This window comes from Crocuta crocuta, unplaced genomic scaffold (genome assembly GCF_008692635.1).
Source record: "Crocuta crocuta isolate KB4526 unplaced genomic scaffold, BGI_CrCroc_1.0 scaffold149, whole genome shotgun sequence".
In the NCBI taxonomy this organism is placed as follows: domain Eukaryota; kingdom Metazoa; phylum Chordata; class Mammalia; order Carnivora; family Hyaenidae; genus Crocuta; species Crocuta crocuta.
Genome location: NW_027551561.1, coordinates 2743010 through 2760919, shown reverse-complemented (window position 1 = coordinate 2760919; position 17910 = coordinate 2743010). Strand labels below are relative to the sequence as shown.

At 53.3% G+C, this 17910-nt stretch overlaps 2 protein-coding genes across 4 annotated transcripts in view; one reads left to right on the top strand and one right to left on the bottom strand.

Moving 5' to 3' along the window:
• Positions 1-5849, top strand: part of NXN (nucleoredoxin) — a 159869-nt gene extending 154020 nt beyond the window's left edge. The window contains exons 7-8 of the mRNA XM_077749655.1: positions 1338-1462; positions 4202-5849. Coding sequence (XP_077605781.1) covers positions 1338-1462; positions 4202-4384 — 308 coding nt within the window. The 3' untranslated portion in view covers positions 4385-5849. The remainder of the gene's footprint in view (positions 1-1337; positions 1463-4201) is intronic.
• Positions 5850-10463: 4614 nt separating this feature from the next.
• Positions 10464-17900, bottom strand: MRM3 (mitochondrial rRNA methyltransferase 3). 3 transcript variants are annotated; one of them, XM_077749809.1, is made up of 4 exons: positions 17566-17900; positions 17066-17310; positions 14311-14478; positions 10464-11745 (listed from the first exon to the last, which is right to left on the bottom strand). In XM_077749809.1, the coding sequence occupies exons 1-4, from the start codon at positions 17877-17879 to the stop codon at positions 11213-11215; spliced, it is 1260 nt and encodes a 419-aa protein (XP_077605935.1). In that variant the 5' UTR covers positions 17880-17900; the 3' UTR covers positions 10464-11212. The 3 variants fall into 3 exon arrangements, with proteins under 3 accessions (XP_077605935.1, XP_077605934.1, XP_077605936.1); XM_077749808.1 differs by having other exon boundaries at positions 17649-17725; XM_077749810.1 differs by lacking the exon at positions 17566-17900 and having other exon boundaries at positions 17124-17209.
• Between the last annotated feature and the right edge of the window lie 10 nt (positions 17901-17910).

Here is a 17910-nt window from a genome sequence, read left to right as displayed (position 1 = left end):
GGAGGAGGCGGGGCTGCGTGCCCCGCAGCTGCAGGGGCTGGGCCCCCCACCCAGCCTCAGGGCAGCGTCTCTGTGGGTAGTGACCCCCTCAGTGTCCCCACTCTCTGCTCAGTGGGTGGCTGCTCTGCGGGGCAGGGGGACAGGGAACATCCACCCCAGGCTCCCTGAGGCCCTGTGGGACGACCCTGGTTCCTTTTGCAAACGGAGTAACTGCTGGCCAACTGCCCCCTCACCCTCTGCCTCGGGCTGTGTTGCTCAGCCCCAACTCCAAATAATCTGGGATACGGGGATCATGGCTGAGAGGCCGCCATCCCCACCTCACTGATGGGGTTGGGAGGGAGGCGTTGGGGGAATGTGCCAATCTGCAGATGAGAGCCAATCTGCAGACTCAAGGGGATTCTTAAACTAAGGGACTTGCAGGCTGGCCCCTGTGCTTGGAGATCAGAGGCCTCCTGGGGAAAGATGCCCTTGGGTAATCACTGTCCTTGGGGCTTTGCCTTGCTGCCTACTGCCGGCTCCCACGCCCACATCCCGGGGCCTCTGGGACACAGTTCTGAACTCAGGGACAGTTGCATCTCACTGGCAATCTGAGAAGATACGAGAAGGTTCCAGAGAGGCAAAGGGACTTCCCAGCATCGCAGAGCTGATGAGATGTGGATCTGGACTATGTCCTGCCCAGTCTGCACACTGCGGGCCCCTTGGGCAGTGTGGCCTATCTGGGTACAAATCCTGCTACCCACCCGTCTCTCCTTCCTGCTTTGTCCCTTGGGGCGTTGCTCTTGCTCTGGGCTTCAGGGTCCAGCACGAGTGAGCCCCGGGGCCCCGTGTGTGGCAGCTCCCATGCTGCTCTTTCCCTGAAAGCAATAGGTGACCAAAAGGGGCTCGGGGCCCCTGGGCGTGTCCCCTCCCAGACAGGCAGTCCATCCCCTCCTGGGAGAGCCTGGCCGGATGTGAAGCTGCTGTTCCAGGGGCCCAGGGGCAACCACTGCCACCAAAGCTGCTGAGTGGACTGCAGCCCAGACCCGCCGCCACCACCAGTCCTGCCATTTCCGACAGGAGGTCCGGTCTGAGGTCATTCTGTGATTCTGTGACTGAGAGAAAAATTACAAGGACCTCAGCTCCTGGCTCAGGGGAAGCTCCACGTGCAGTGGTACGAATGTGCCGCGGACACACCCTTGTGCCCCCAGGAGGCGCCGCCTGTGTCCCAGGGGAAGTTTTGTGTCGTTCAGGGGCTGCCCGCATGGGCATTTCAGGCCCAGGACCCAGCTCCCTCAGGGGACCCCACCTCATCTGTTCCACAAACCAGTGCTTCTCGTGCCTCTCTCTGCCCATTACAGATTCTGAGGATGATGGGGAGTCCGAGGCAGCCAAGCAGCTGATCCAGCCAATAGCCGAGAAGATCATTGCCAAGTACAAAGCCAAAGAGGAGGAGGCGCCACTTCTGTTCTTTGTGGCGGGGGAGGTGAGTGCACTGGGGCCTGGCCGGCTGGCTGGGCTGGCTGCTCGGCGGCCAACTCTTAGAACAGGAGTGATGCGCGGCCCTAGGGGATGTTTGAAGGGGCCCCGGATCCCGGCCGGAGAGCCCGGGCATGAAAAGGTGTGTCAGAGACAAAGTGGCATGAAAAGCTGTGTCATCCAGCACGGTCCCTGCTGCACCTTCTCCCTGCTTTGTCGCTCAGCAGCCTCAGAGCAGCTGGACGCCCTGCGGGGATAGCACTGCCTCCTGCAGGCTGCTACCCAGGCCGCGAGCAAGAGTGGCAGCCACAACGATTGTGATCAGTACTAAGTCCCTGAGGTTCCCCAAGCAGCCCAGGGAGGATGCTCAGGGGGACACTGCTGCCGTCCCAGTCTCTTTTCGCCCAAGGCCTGTCCCTTGAAGGCCTCCAGCTAGGACGGACCGAGCAGATGACTCTGCACAGGGTGAGAAGGCCGGGCCCTCCGCTGGGTGCCCCCACCCCTTGCAGGAGCCTCCACCCTGAAGTGGTGGGAATCCTGGCAAGATGGCAGCGGTCGGCACCCCCCTCCCCTCAGTCCCCGTCCCCCAGAAGCCGGTCCACGCATGCTCCGCCACCTCCCCGCCCCATCCCCGGGAGCTATTGACAGACACACTTTTCAAGCCCCCTGTCCTCCTGCCACCATCTGCATCCGCAGTTGGTCAGAGCCCAGAACGCATTTCATGCCGTGTCGCCTGGATCCCAGGAGGGGCCGCGCGGCCAGACACCCTGAGCCACCACCCATTCATCACCTCCTCGGCACCCCTGCTGAGCGCCGCCGGGCCCCTCACGGGCAGCTGAGGTCACCCCGCTCTGCCGTGGGGTGGAGGGAACAAAGCAGGTTCACAGGGTCCTGCCTTGGGGCTACACAAGCCCACTCTACACAGAGCACAAGTGGAAGCTGCTCGGAATGCATTAAACCCTACCCCCTTTCAGATGGCTGAGAGAGAAGAGAGGGGTGCGGGACGGCAGGTGCAGGGCTGCGGCTGGGGCGCTCGGGTAACTGCTTTAGAAGTGTGGCTGAAAAGGCGCACTTGCGGGTTTTCTGTGTAGCAGGCACCAAGCCAAGCTCCACGGCCGGGTCCATCCGCTCGTCCTCACCTCTCTGACCGGGAATGGAGTCGTTACCCTTTCACAGATGAGTGAGGCCTCGAGAGCCCAGGACCCCTCGCCTCTGGTCCCAGTGCGCGCCACTCTTAAACCCATTTTACAGGGGACAAGACCTGGGCTCACAAAAATGACTTCTGAAAGTTGCATGTTAAGTAGGTTGCTCAGAGGACTGAACATGAGGTCAGTGTGACCCCAGAGGCAGTGCTGGCACCAGGACAGAGGAGGGCCGGACAGGGTCATCCACTGCTCCGGCTCGCCACCCGGCCGCCCGTCCTTCCGGTGCCTTTCGCCTGGGCTCCTGACCTTGGAAGCTCCCTTAGCCCAGTTCTCTGTCCTCATGCTCAGAAGCAGGGCTCTGGGAAGGGGGTGGTCATGGGGTGCGGGGACATCAGGCACTGGCCGAGCACCTTTGAGCCAGGACTCGGGCCCTCTCCGGCTCCTCCCAGGACTAAGGGTGTTTACCTTGATCCCCTCGCTCTGCCAGGTGAAAGTCCCCCTTCTGAAGCCTTAGTAGACATGAAATTCATCTCCCTGTGGTCTGCGCAGAGGGGGAGGGGAGGGGAGGGGATGCAGCGCTGTGCTCGGCCGGCCCAAGCCTCCTAATGGGAATTCGATGAACAGTGTGCAGGTGTCTGCCCTCTGTCATGAAGGCTGTTTGTTAACCCACACGGGGGCCCTGAGCGGGGTGAGCGGTGCAGAGATGCCGAGTCCCCCATCACCATTGCTGGAAGCGCCGGCCATTTCTGGGGTGGGGAAAAGACGATCCCTACTCATTTTCCTAATGATCTGTCCTCTGAGAATGGAATATTTTTTTGTTTTTGTTCTTGTTTTGGTCTCAGAAATCAATGAGCAGTAAATCTCATACCTCCTATTTGCCAGCGTTTAAGGCCAGGAATGCCCTAGGCCTTTCCTCTGCAGGGTGGCTTGGGTCGGGGTGGCTGTGCAGAGTCCATTTCCTGTTACCTACCAAATGGGGGTCGGTTGCATGAAATGTAATCTCAGATGGTTCCTCCCTTACAGGTGTGTCTCCTGTCTCTGGGTTTCTGGGTTTGCCGTTCTACTTAATATGGGAATTCACTGACGGTCTCTGGGAATATATGATAAGTGTGGCCACCCGTGTACGCTCGGGAAGTACTGCAGTGGCCCTGTCTTCTGCAGTGGCCGTGCAGTTTCACCCCCGAAACCGCAGGGGTGGGATGGGGACAGTGAGCTGCTTCTGTTAAAAACATTCCAGAGTTGACATCCAGATTGGCCTCAGGCCTCCATAATGGGCCTGCAAATAGTTGAGAGGCGATTGCAAAACTAAGTGATCAGAAGACATCACAGTTTTACAAAGCAGAGGGCATGTTAAGATTGCTTTTGCGCTACTGAAGAAAGAGGAGTCGCCTGGTGGTTTGGGGAGATGCAGAGAGAACTTCACAAGCCCCCCTCCCCCTCCCTGCTCCCTGTTCTGAGAGCCCGTCCCTCCCGGACGGCGGCCCGCTCTTCAGGACGGTGGAGTGACTGCGTTCCGTGCCATCTGGGACATCTGGGCCTGGGGACTCTCTGGCGTCTTTCTTGAAAACTTACTGGTGTTCTCTCCCTCTGGTGACCTGCAGGATGACATGACTGACTCCCTGCGAGATTACACCAACCTGCCCGAGGCGGCCCCTTTGCTCACCATTCTGGACATGTCAGCCCGGGCCAAGTACGTGATGGACGTGGAAGAGATCACCCCCGCCATTGTGGAGGCCTTTGTGAATGACTTCCTAGCAGAAAAGCTCAAACCAGAGCCCATCTAGTGGGGCTCCGGCCTCAGGAGGCGTTATTTAAAACTCGGTCTTCTCTTCCTCCTTCCCTTCCTTCCCTCCATCCTTGGACCTTTCCAGCGTGTCCTGACTCACACAACCCAAGTGTCCAACCTCTCTGTGGTGCCTTGTTTTCTGCATTAACTCCTCAGCTAGCACCCTAAGGTGCACACCCTCTCAGCAGCGGAAGACCCCACCGTGTTTGGAGACTCTGCCCGGGACGGGCGGCGCTGGCCTCACCCGGCCAGAGCCAGGGCTGCGTCACACTCAGTCCCCAGCTCTTGGCGCGGCGTTTGCCGGGCGTCCTTCTGCCGAGCGAGCGTGAAGGGCCAGTGTGCATTGGTGCTCCGGCTCGGCCTCTGGTGTCAGCATGCACACGCAGGGCCCGGGACTGCCCAGTGACACACGTCCATGCGGGTGCAGCGGGGAAAGGGCCGCGGCCTTGCTAGCCTCGGGTTAGAGCTGCCAGTGAGAACGTCCCTTCCTAAGTGACTTCGTCTAGTGACTCTCCCTCTCGCTGTGAGGGAAGAACACCGGCTTGGCCGTCGGTTCTTGGGCCGGGGATTGCACGATCTCAAAGGGAGCTTGTGTTCTTTTCTGGTGAGAAAAAGAGTAGCTGTGGTAATGATTCGTGTAGTAACTGCTTACTCTGAGCTCCTACAACGTGATAAGAAAGAACCTCTCATTTTTTCCTGACATCTTTCTTCCCTGATCTTGCCTTCTCCATGTTTCTGCCTTCTCATACGAATGGCCTCTACTGTCTTGGAGTTTTGTTAATAAATTCTTCCCCTTGGACACCTTCCCGAGAGGAGGCGCCCAGACCTGTGTTCTTGGGGGAGCCCCACCTCACCAGCGCAGACCTCTGACTCGGCCCAGCTCTGGGCCCGGGGCCACCGGAGCTCCCCCGCGGTGCCTGCATCCACCTTTGGTTACCCCCGTCATCCCTCTTTTCTTTTCAAAGCAGAACTAAAAAGAGACAAGAAATTACCGGGAGCCTAGCTTTTTCCCTCAGAACCTGCAGGAAGAGCTGTGCCCTAGGATGGCAGTGTGAGCAGAGGTCGGACACGTCAACTACGAGTAGGCTTTGGATCCACTTTGCTCCGGTCAGGTAGCTCGGATCCCACAAACCGAAAATAACACCTGCTGTGTCCTTGGGACTTGGGGTGGAGGGCTTCACCTCGGGATTCACACGATTTGGGCCGATCTCAACCAGGCCTTAGGGGCTTTCACGTGATCGCGGGCCTTACCCCTGGCTCCGCTCACAGCACTGTCAGCCAAGACCACTGATTTAGAAAACGCAGCCCCCCCATCAGCTGCTGACACCGTTGCCCCTTGCTGAATTGGACTGTTGATTTGTAGTTCAGAGGTACAAACTTAGCTGTAATTAGACCGTGACTTGATGTCACAGCCTGAAATGCAGTCACCTAGTAAGAAATAAAGCAGGCATCTCTGGACGTGATCAATGACTTGGCCTTTCCTGTGGTTAATAACAGAAACCTTTTCACTTGTGGTGCTGGGCCCCGGGGGGTGGGGGGATGGAGGGAGACCTACAAGATCCTCTTGACTTTCATCTGGACGCAGTAGCTACGTATGAGAATTTTCGAGAGCCGGAACTAAGTAACGTGGTCATCTGTGGGACCCTGAGGCCAGGGAGCTCCTTCGGGTCGGCGCCCCCTAGGCAGATCTCTGCTGCAGCTCTGGCTGGCATCTCTCCTGGTTCCACCTGCCTTTGTAGAGGGCGGATTCTCCAATCACAGGCACTCTCGGGGACACGGGTGCTCATTCCCCCCGCCCCCGCCCCCGGCCCCTGCACACACAGGGGAGCAAGTGCCCTGAAGCCTGAGGACGCCGGCTGCGGAAACAAGGACTCCCACACGGCTCTCCCGGTGAAGAACGGGCAACAGTTGGAGACCCTCCACCCTAGCTCTTTCCTGGCCGAGGGGCTTCTCTGCGAACGTTGCCAGTGTCTCCCCCGGGAGTGTGGTGGCGTGGGGACAAGGTGGGGTCGACCTCACTTGGAAGATGGATTTCTGCCTGTGTCCTAGATCATGACAGCCTGGGAGGAAAAGTGGCCTCACGGCAACTACTCTTCTGGCACAGAAGGAACAGAGTCCAGGGAGGGGTCCCTATAAGTCACCACAGCAGAAACTTCGGTTATCTGTGATTCTTCTGTGGCCTGTAGAAGGCTGACAGAACTACTTGCCACTAAGATCAGCTGATCCTTGGCACCAGAATCCCCCTTTAACAGTGGCTGTGCAGGTTAAGGTCACTGGGAAGGGTTACTGCTGGCTTCAGGTTTACACAGTGGCAGCTTTGAGGAGAAATGCTGGGGGAGGACCACTTCCCAGCGCCAGTAAAAACCCATCTCAGGGGCACCTGGGTGGCTCAGTCGGTTAAGCATCCAACTTCGGCTCAGGTCATGATCTCACGGTTCTTGGGTTTGAGCCCCACGTCGGGCTCTGTGCTGACAGCTGGCTCAAGCCTGGAGCCTGTTTCAGATTCTGTGCCTCCCTCTCTCTCTGACCCTCCCCTGCTCACAGTCTCTCTCTCTCTCTCTCAGAAATAAATAAAACGTTTAAAAAAACCCCATCTCAACGCTGTGCAATCTTAAAGGTTCTTGATGCAAAGTGGGTGGCTTCTTAATTCCCACTAAGTAGCTCCAAATTACCTTAATTCTTGTCACTAATTGGAAGCAGGTTAAAACCCCAGCTGTGATATCTTCACCGGCTTCCATCAGCAGCGAGGGAAACCAGGCCCCAGCAGGTTGAGGCAGGAAGGTGGCTGTAAAAACGCCACCCTAGGCTTCCAGGTTCTGTGCTCACCACAATGACTTCCAGATCCGACTCTACCCATGTTCACAACAGATGAGATTTTGTACCTGGCCCCAGAAGTGAAGATCCAGTTAAGAAAAGGGTGTGTGTTTGGAATTGGTATGGACGGTGGGCAGCGGTAAATGCCAGAGGGCAACTGAAGTTCCTTTCCAGAAGCTTTCCCTCCTCCCCCACCGCCCCACCCCGCCCCATCTCCAAGTACGTCCTCAAATTCAATGGCTCTCACTTATCCAAGCACAGGGAGCCAGAACTGTTTTGGCATCAGCCAAACTTCAAATGGTAATTTTCAGCCAGACTTTGTTTTTGCCTCTTGCCTAATTAAAGACACTAAAAGGCTGTTCTCTCCGCCTGCTGCCTTGTTCCAGGGTGGCAAACGGAGTTCTGCGATGATCTAGACGTAGAACATGGTCCAAGAATAGATCAGCGGGACCTAAGGAGGGGGGGAGGTGTCCGCCTGGGGAGAATACACATGTGTGCACGCGCACGTAGACTAGGAATCGTAGCTCCGGGAGGGACGTGAGCAGGCGGCTGGCCCAGCCCCCTCCAGTCACACGGGCCCAGGCGTGGGCACATCCTGTCCGTAAGTCACTTCCCTGGGCCAGGCGGAGCAGGCCCCAGCTTGCCCGATGGGACAGGGACATGGCCGTGTGGCCGCAGGGGAGCTTCAGCAGTGCCCTCCGGCCTCTCTGGGTGACGCCGTGCGAACAGGACCGACCCAGAAACCCGGAGCTCAGGTCTGTCAAGTTCCCCGAAGCGGCGGTGTTGAACCTACAGCCCTCTCTGTGGACACCAACGGGGGCAAGAGACCCCACGGCCTTCTTCCAAGCAGGCTGCCCGAGGGAAAGTCCTCTGCTGACAAAAGGCTGTGGTCTACCAGCTTCTTTCCTGATTATTCAGTGTTAGTAAATAGTGAAAGTGACGTGGTTTCCAGGAACCAAGGCTGTTTGTAGGAAACTGTTACACTGGGTCCACTTTATGGCTGGGATTTCTCCTTCCGATGGGTGGAATGGGACGTCAGGATGTCCTAGGCAGGCCTCAAATGGGAAAGCACGAAGAAAAGCCGCTTCCTTTAAGGCATGCTCTGGCTCCGCGGCCCCTGGGCCTTTGGGAATACTTCCCAAGCCAGGAGATGTGTCACTGGGTTTGGGCAGGACTTGGTTCTGAAGGACTGCTGGGTTTCTATTAAATAACATGCTAACTCAAGAGTCTGTCCCCAAGCCCGTAGGCTACTGTGCAGCCCAAAGGATGCAGGCAGCCTCAAGTGTAGGTGCTCATGCTTCACACAGGTCAGTCACCCAGAGGGGCTGGCCTAGGATACAGGAGGAGGCATGATCTTAGGACCCAGGGCTAACGAACTCTCCTTCAGACATCACGGGATGTGGAAGGAAGTCTCCTTGCCACTGCGGTCAGTCTGCCCCACCCCTTCCCATCACAGAGGTAAGAGGGAGGCTGGGAGGCCAGACCCTGTCACAGCCATGTCTCGTCCCCCACCTTTGTTCCCTTCTTGCATTGTGAAGCAGCAGCAGCTTTGGGGATGGCCCTCCGACTGGGAGGCTTCGGCTGAAGAAGGTGGCTCCCCTACAAAACAGATGCAGTTAAGAGAACCGATGCCATTTGCAGCGTATTCAGACCTTCAGTCACACGTGAGCTCTGAGCGTTGGCCACGGCTTCCAGAGCCGCCGAGCAAGGGCCCGGCTTGCGGGCCATCTGGGCTGCACTGACACAGCCAGCTAGTTCAGACTAAGCTGCCCACAGCAATAAATAGCTCATCCATTCATTTGGCTTCTGGCTTGTTGTCCATTCACTGATGAAGAGAGAAAGTCACTGGAGTTTAAAGGTGTCTAAGTGAGTGCTTCCTAAAAAAGAATTTTTTTTTGAGTGGCCAGGTGGGAGGAGGGGGAGCTTGGCCCAGGGGACACCAGGCCCTGAGGCACAGCTGGTGGTGTTCAGCCCTTGCCCCAGGACCCTTGGTTTGGTGCTGTTTCTGGGGCCTTGGTGTGGCAAAATGGCAAAAGTGTAGCTAAAAGCAGCTCACTTGGGGCACCCGGGTGGCTCAGTCGTTTAAGCCTCCAACTCAGGTCATGGTCTCACAGATCGTGGGTTCGAGCCCCACATCGGGCTCTGTGCTGACAGCTCAGAGCCTGGAGCCTGCTTCAGATTCTGTGTCTCCCTCTCTCTGCCCCTCCCCCGGTCACACTCTCTCTCTCTCAAAAATAAAAACATTAAATAAATAAAAGCAGCTCGGCTTGGAAGGGGACATCTGGTGTTTCAAGATCCACGAGGCAAGTGGTAGGAGGTCAGAGGTGAAACTGGTGGAAAGCAGTCCCCTGAGGTCTGCTCACCCTCTGGGCCTTAGTGACCGGATTTTCACGAGCTGGCAGAAGGGAAGAGGACGCTGCAGCTCTCCCTGCTTCAAAGCTCCAAACCAGGGTGAAGCCTCCTAGTGTGAGTTCCAGGCATACAGGGACATCAGCATTTGTCAAGAGCCACTTTCCCAGAGGTCCCATCGGAAGGAAGTTTTCCCCACGGCAACCACGTCCCACTTGTGTCCACTTCCCCAAGTCTTTGGTCCAGTGTCCATCGTACTTCAGATTCTGCTGAGGAGATGCGAATCTGGACGGGTCTCCGGCTTCAGCACTCCTGAGCACAAATGTCCTGTAGAATGCCCTCTGTGGAGACTCCAGCCTTTTTCAACACCTTAAACCCAGGAAAACCCCCAGCCCCTCCTTTCAGGCCTGGGAGTGGTTTTGAAGCGCGGCCACGGGCGCCACCTTGTGGCAGAAACCACCGCTAGCGCTCCGCTCCACACCAAGGCAAGGGGCCGTTCGGCCAGCCATCTGGGTGCTTCTCTTTCAGCCAGTGTAGTGTGCTGTCATGTCAGACCTGCTCCTTCTTTATTTCCTATTTTCTGGGGAAATGGCGAAAACCCAAATGTTGGCCTTAAAATTGCAAAAAATTCAAGAAAGCGATTTTCCATTATCATTCAACAAACCAGAGCCTCACTACGGCCCCTGTGGTCCTTTTAAAGAAAGGACAATTTGCCCTCGTCTCATCTAAATTATATCCACAAATGTGCAAAAAAGACTCACAAGTCCTGGTATATAAGCCATTGACTGTAAAGTGAATGGGACGTAAATTTCTCTTCCTTCTCTCACCCGCCATGATAAAGTAGGCTTAGAATTATGTGCTGGGTATACTGTTGTGCGGTGTTTTGTTTTCCCTAACAGTAACAAGGCATAGGGTTTGTCGTTCGGTCACTGATCTTTATTTTGTAACGGCACCCAGCAGGAACAATAACCCAGGGACAAAGCTGCAGGACACTGGCTTCATCCTTTCCATGACCTCGTTTTCTTAGCACTTTTCCAAGGTGTGGAGAGAACAAATGTCAGCAGACTCCAGGGGTGCTGAGCGGTCTCCCGGATCGAGCCTGCTGGTGTGACAGGCACCGTGGCCCCCGTGAAGCTGGAGGACCAAGGCTTTGTGGGCTCAGCACCGTCAGAAGGCTGTGGGCTCTTCTGCCTTCTAAAAGCTGACGAGGCACCAAGGGTCTCATGAACAATCCATGGGCCACTCACATCAAACATCTGTGTGAGGCCATGGGCAGGCCCAGACCAGAGCGGGGCACCAGCCTGGGAGAGCACAGCCAGCCAGATTGTTCCTGTAAAAACCCCTCCCATCAAACATACCGAAGCACCCCCACTCTGCCACATGTGGGGCACGAGTCACGCATGCTCTCTGGGCTCTCTCGAGATGAAGTTTGGTTCGGGAGCTGGAGGAGATCTCAGGAAGAATTCTCACCCTTGTGACTTTTGAGGAGAAGCAGAAATTCATGGAAATCCTTATTTTTCCAATAATCATCTAACAGCATCTTGCCCACATCTTACCTCCTGAATAGGCCCTGGGAAACCCGTTACCGACCCTGCCTATCTCCTAACACTGCAGCGGGAGTTGGGCACCACCTCCGACCGAGGACTGGCTTCCACGCTCCCTCTCAGGGGTGACTCCGGTCCCTGCCCACGTGTTCCGCCCTTACCCGCAGTTGCCTTCTGCCTTCGAAAAGCAGGATGCTTGCAGCCATAGCCGAGTTCAGGCTGTCCACACCGGGCACGACAGGGATCAGCAGCCTCTTGCCCCCCGTGCTCTCGGCCAACTGCAGGGACTCCAGGCTCACGCCGTGCGTCTCCCCCCCTATCACCACAGCTGCTGGCGCCTCTGTCCAGTCCAAGTCATAACTCTGCACCTCAACTTCAGGGAGCCAGGCTTTACTGGCCCCAGCTTCTAGATCCTCCTCCTCATACTTGTGTAACTTCGAGAGTTGTTGGTCACATACCCAGCCGTGATCAATGGCTTTACTAGACATGTTGGCCTGGGCATAAAGGCCACAGTTGTCAGCCACGTAGACCCGGGTGTCGGTGGGCAGGTGGTCGGGCACTGTCTCCCAGTCCAGATTGTTGATGATGGGCACCTGGAAATGGGCACCCATTGCTGCCCGTAGCACTTTGGGCTCCCAGGCATCCACACAGCCTAGAAAATAGAGATAGGATCCAATTAAGATTATAAACCTTCCCAGACAGGAGGTCTCTGCAGCAAATCAGATTAATTCCGGATCAGGAGAGAAAGCAAAAATGTCCTACTGTAGCCTTCTTGACAGCTGGGACCTCCACGTCCCCAGTTACGGCAGCGTCCAGCAAAGGGAATACGGGATGACTGCTGGCTGGCGCTAAGTGAGACTTTCTCCGTCCCTTCAACATTTACCACACGCCTGGGCCAGACATCGTACAGGAGATGCTAACAGCTTTCAAGTCCCCAACCTCAAGGCGCTTGTGGTACCGTGGGCGATGGATGGTGTTCGGACACTATCTGAACACATGACTACAATATCAGTAACTGATGTAAAAGAAGTATGAACGGGGTCACAGAAAACCCTTGTACTAAGCAGAGCCAGGAGGGAAAACATCCTAGAGAACATGACACTGAGCTGGATCTTGAAGGATAGGAGGAAGCTGTCAAAGAAAGGCTGGGGCAGAGGACAAAATGATAAAAGGGGGAAGAACGCCATAGTCCAAAACTGTAAGGAAGGTGATCGGGGGGTGTGGTGGGGGACGAGATGGGAGGCAGGCAAGGACCAATGTAAAGGAGGGTGGGTATGCCACACTGAGGAGTTGGGGATTTCAGCCACTGGACAATGTAATGCTATCAAAGGATTTTAAGTAAAGTCGTGACAGAATCTCGTTTATGCTTTAGAAAGACCCACTTGGTTTCAATGTTGAATCTGCACCAGAGCAGGAAGATCCTAGAGAGGGGAAATTAGATGGGGGGCAATTACAGTGACCCATGGAGAGCCAAGGCGACAGCTTTCTCTTTCACACACACGCACGCACGCACCTTCTGCCACCAGACAGAGGCTAAAAGGCTAAAAGAACTACTTTCTGTGTTTAGACACATACGAAGCCCAGCCACTTGCGCGTGGTCACTCTCAGGGCCAGGAGAGACAGCAGGGCCGGGGCACCAGATGTCTGCCACCACCCTCTAACTTGTTAACACAACTCTGCATTATAAGTTACTGTAAAAAGTAACCCAACTTCAGAACAGAGTAAGCAGGCAAGCCAAATTTTCAAAGGAAAATAATACACACAATGTAACACTGCCCACACCTACTGCCAACCACGGACTTTCCCAATCACTGCAGGGAACTAGAAAGGAGAGTTGGGCTGTTATGTCAAGAGGCTGCAGGCGACGGTGGAAGATAAAAGAGGGGCCGAGACTCATGAGGGGAGCCATCCAGTGTGAGCCGTCTCCCTGGTGGGGAGTAAGGGACACGAGGGGATGTCCCCTCGCATCCTCACGTCCTCCATACTGGGCACCACCCCAAGTGTTCCCTACTCCTTCCCCTCGTCCTATACACAGGCCACCACCATGAATGAGGCAAACGCACCACTTGGAGCATATAGGTACCTCTCCAAAACCACACCAGCTCTCAGAGATCTCAACAATGGGGTGTATAAATGGGGTACTGACGATGGCACCCCAGCACTTGGCTCTCACACCGGCCTCTCTACATCTACTCCATCTATTCCAACAACATGTGACCGGGACGAAGGGGTGTAAGGAGCATTGAGGCAAGTCTCAGCAGCAGGTGTGGTTATTAGCTTACAGTGAATGAGGGAGCTGGAGTGTTTTTGATGAATGACCCCCCTCCCTCCCACTCTCCCGGCAAGTGTAACAGGCATTCTAGGTGTGTCCCAGCTGTTAGGCATGTCTGTTTAGAATCAAGCCTACTCATCCCAATTTCTGAGGACAGGACAGAGAAATGTCAAGAGGCCAACTTGTGAGGGGGTGTCGGACCCATCCCAAGGCTAAGGCTAAGGCTAAGGCCAATGCATCCTGATTTCATAACCACACGCCTTTCACAGGATTCAGAATGTCTACAGTTAGGAAGGCTTCATATGCCCAACAATTGGAGAACTCAAGATCATTAAATAAAGGACTTTTAGTGTTAAGACTGGCATCTATTTCTTTCCCCGACTGATTTTAAGTTCTTTAGTAACCCAGCCGGTGTCAAGCTAATCTTAAAAGAGAACTGACGGGGCGCCTGGGTGGCTTAGTCGGTTAAGCGTCCGACTTTCGCTTGGGTCATGATCTCGCGGTTCGTGGGTTCGAGCCCCGCGTCGGGCTCTGTGCTGACTGCCAGCTCAGAGCCTGGAGCCTGTTTCAGTCTGTGACTCCCTCTCTCTCTGACCCTCCCCTGCTCACGCTGTCTCTCTCTCTCTCTCTCCTAGAAATAAATAAAACATTAAAAAATAAGTAAAAAAAAAAAAAAAAAGAGAACTGACACTTCCTGAAGCACTTAACGTGTGCCAAGCAGAGTGTTAAGTACTTCATGTGCACCATCTCCATTCTCGGAACAAACCTACCAGGGAGATTCTGTTATGCCCACTTTACAGATGAGGAAAATGACACTCAGAATACTGCTCCCAACCAAACGGCTTATCAGAGGCAGACCCGAGATTCAAATCCACGGATGTCTGCCCACAGAGCCAGCGCACTTACAAATGGCCGACCAATCCACCCAGGAACAAGGGCTCTGACCTTTGGTGAGTAATACTTTGCTGCAGCCTGCGCCAGCAGCAGATCTCAGGATCGTCCCCAGGTTCCCAGGGTCACGGAGATTGTCACAAATCACCAATAAGGGCAGCAAGTGGTGAAGCTGAGTCTCCGGGTAGGTCATCTTAACATGGTCAGGTTTGGCAAAAATCCCTGAAGAAAACAAAACAGGCGGTTCACTTGTCTGATTTGAACATGGGGGATAATTTTGCTTTTCATGTATGTATCAATCTTTCAGTGTTCGTTATGCAAGTAGTACATGAATACATTCTGACTGAAAACAATTCATACATCAAGTCCTAGCATGGCACCTCCTCCCCATAACTGTTTTCAATCTTGGAGTGTATGTATCCCTTCAGAACTAGCTCCATGCATCTACCTACATCTATAAACGTCTACCCACATACTGGTGCTTTTTTTCTTTTACATACAGAAGGCATACTCTATGTGCTATCCTGTAATTTACTTATTCAGTTCTGTAACAGGAGATGTCTTAGAGAACTTACCATGTCCATACATTTGGAGCTACCTGATTTTACTGTTGCATGTTACTTTGTAACATGAACATACCACCCTTGTTTAGTTCTTCCTCAACTGATAATTTGATTGTTTCCCACTTTCCCTATTATAAACAACCTTACAGTGAACATCCCTGTATACCTCTCTCTCCATATGTCCCAACATTTCCCTATGAAAAACACTTGCAAGTAAAATCAATATACGGTGTGTGTGCACTTTTTCTTTCCTTCTTTCTTTTCTTCCCTTTTCTTTCTTCCTTCCTTCCTTTAATATTTACTGAAGTAATCTCTACCCCAACGTGGGGCTCAGACTCATGGCCCCGAGATCAAGAGTCACATGGTCTCTCGACTAAGCCAGCCAAGTGCCCAAAGCACTCTTAATAGATACCGCTAAACTGTCCCTCCCAAAGGCTATTCCAATTTATTCACACCAAGAATACATACTTATACCTAACCCATCAGTGAAGGGAGGGGAATGGAATTAGGCATCTGTATATGGTAAAAAGATTCTGCACTTAAGAGTCACAACAGCAGGGGACCTTGGAAGTCCTTTAACTTTTTTTTTTTTTCTTTTTGGAAGAGAGAGACAGTGTGCCAGCAGAGAGGGGCAGAGACAGGGATATATAGAATCTGAAGCAGGTTCCAGGCTCTCAGCATAGAGCCCAACATGGGACTCAAACCCATAAACCACAAGATCATGACCTAAGCTTAAAGCTGGATGTCTAACCGACTGAGCCACCCAGGCGCCCTGTTGATCCTTTAATTTCTACCTGAAGGGCTGCAGTGACGAGAACACTGCTAGAGGCCCGACTTGTGTTACTGGATTCAGAGATGTGCCAGGAGCCTGAAAGGCAGTCATCTCTTTCTCCCTTTACTCCACCTCTCAAATATGAAATAAAAGGGTAAGCTAAATAATATATATTTTTAAAATCACACAATGATGCAAGCAGTCATAATGATGAAGAGGGCCACGGAAGTCCAGGATGGGCTAGCCGCTATCAACACAAAGTGGTCCAACGTGGCCAGCATGATAAAAATGAATGCTACTTGCACTGTAGTGTAGAGAAGGCAATTACAGGTAGAGATAACAAGAGCACAGAAAACTTAGGGGAGGACTTTAACAGTCCAAATCCCCACCCTAGGGGAGCGTTCTGAGTGTAAGGTCACAGGTCGCTAGGACTTGCTGGGTTACAGAACAAGAGATGGTCCCCAAATTTCCTCTCCCAACTAACAGCTGCACTTTACCCGCTACAGGAAAATACATGCACAACTGGTAGGAAACCTTGGCCTAAACATAAGAATCTTGAAGATAACTTCCCCGACCCTAAATGTCCCTTACTATCCAAGAGAAACCTCTACATTTATTGCCATTCAATTCTCAGATCTAAAATATAATTCCGATGTCAAAAAAATATAAAGAATCTAGACTTCCCATAATTAGAAAAAAGACTCTTTTTCCTTTTTTAAAAAGTTTTTACCTTTAGAAAAAAGATTTTCTAAGTGCTAATAGACACCACAGTCTATTAGAATCTTAAATTAGGAGATCCTGGGTTGCTCAGTCGGTTAAGTGTCCAACCTCAGCTCAGATCATGATCTCACAGTTCGTGGGTTTGAGCCCTGCATCGGGCTCTGCACTGACAGGTCAGAGCCTGGAGCCTGCTTTGGATTCTGCATCTCCCTCTCCTTCTGCCCCTCCCCCAGTCACACTCTGTCTCTCTGCAAAATAAGTAAACATTAAAAAAAACTTTTAAAAAAGACACAGTTTCCCGTTGAATGGGCTAAACAGGGTAACAGCTTGACAGCTTGCAGCTTACTGCTCAGACCTGCTTCTAGAATAAGGGGGTCAATGACAGAAAGGTTATCACCATACTGGCAGTGGTCTTGTGCAAATGGAAGGCTAAATCTTTTAGTAAGCATTTTCTTAAATTTTAGTTGGACATTATAGGTTGAAGTGACCTAAAAAAAGAATGTTCGAGGAAGAGTGATTATTCCTAGAGACTATAAAGAACCATAATACAAATGATGACAAAAAACAAAAACAAAAAACTGGCTTCAGCTTCCATTGAAAATACTGAAAGATGCACAGATTTGAAAACTGCACTTTTCTGGATGTCTCAAGAAAAGGTTAGGCAATAACATTTGGAATTTGGTTTAAATAAAATTTGCTGCCCTAAGATAATCCTAGGTCTCTGCTTCTGGTGACACACTGTATAACCACTGACCCATTATTCCTTGTGGTGTTACGAGGTCTGACCATTCCTTGATTTCCTCAAATTTCACCTTAATAAGGCTGACACCCTTCAGCTTATCAATGGGTAGCTCCTTTATGTATTCCAGGCGGCTAAAGAAGAAAACCTTTGGTACAGCACCAGCCTTGAGAGCATCTGCAATCAGCCTGCGCCCTTCCAGCAGGATCTTCCCGTGCTTTTCCCGAAATGGCCTGGACTTAACAATTGTCATTACACTGCTGTGAGAGGAAACAAAAAGACGGGTTAATTACCAACATCCTTGTTACGGAGACACACCTAGTTTTAACAGATAGAACTTCACAGACATTAACAAAGGAATTCCAAGGAAAACACTTATTCTGCCCTCCATGCACTATAAAAACCAATGGGCTGCAAGTGGAAGAACTCCTCCCACAGGAGGAAAAGAGGTTAAGGTCCCGTTAGCAGGCGGGAAGAGAAACGCGAATGCATGACAAGTCTCAGGAACACATCACCTCAGCCTTCTGTCCCCGGGTAAGGCCTTATCATAGCGAAGCCCCGAATCTTCCCAGGTGCAGGGCGTCTGGGATGGAGGCACCTGAAGCGACGGCTTCCGTCGCGGCTCGTGGCGACCGGTCTCAGCCGCCGCCCTGCCGGGCTGCTTCCCAGAACCGGGCTTCCGTTCCACCACCTGTCCGGATGGAAACACCACCCTCACGGGGCTCCGCCGCAGCGCCCGGACCCAGCGCTGCGCGTGGAAGTCCCAAGTGTGGACCACCGGCAGCAGCGGTCGGGCGGCCCAACCCAAACCTCTCAACCGCGCTGCCATCTTCCCTCGCGCCTTGGGTTGCGTCACGGAA

Excerpts from the sequence above, each read along its gene's own strand:
- MRM3 (XM_077749809.1), bottom strand. The coding sequence starts at position 17,879 with ATGGCAGCGCGGTTGAGAGGTTTGGGTTGGGCCGCCCGACCGCTGCTG. Across the intron at positions 17,311-17,565 it reads CCCGGGGACAGAAGGCTGAG|CAGTGTAATGACAATTGTTA; the intron begins GTGATGTGTTCC and ends TTCCTCTCACAG. Across the intron at positions 14,479-17,065 it reads AACACCACAAGGAATAATGG|GGATTTTTGCCAAACCTGAC; the intron begins GTCAGTGGTTAT and ends TGTTTTCTTCAG.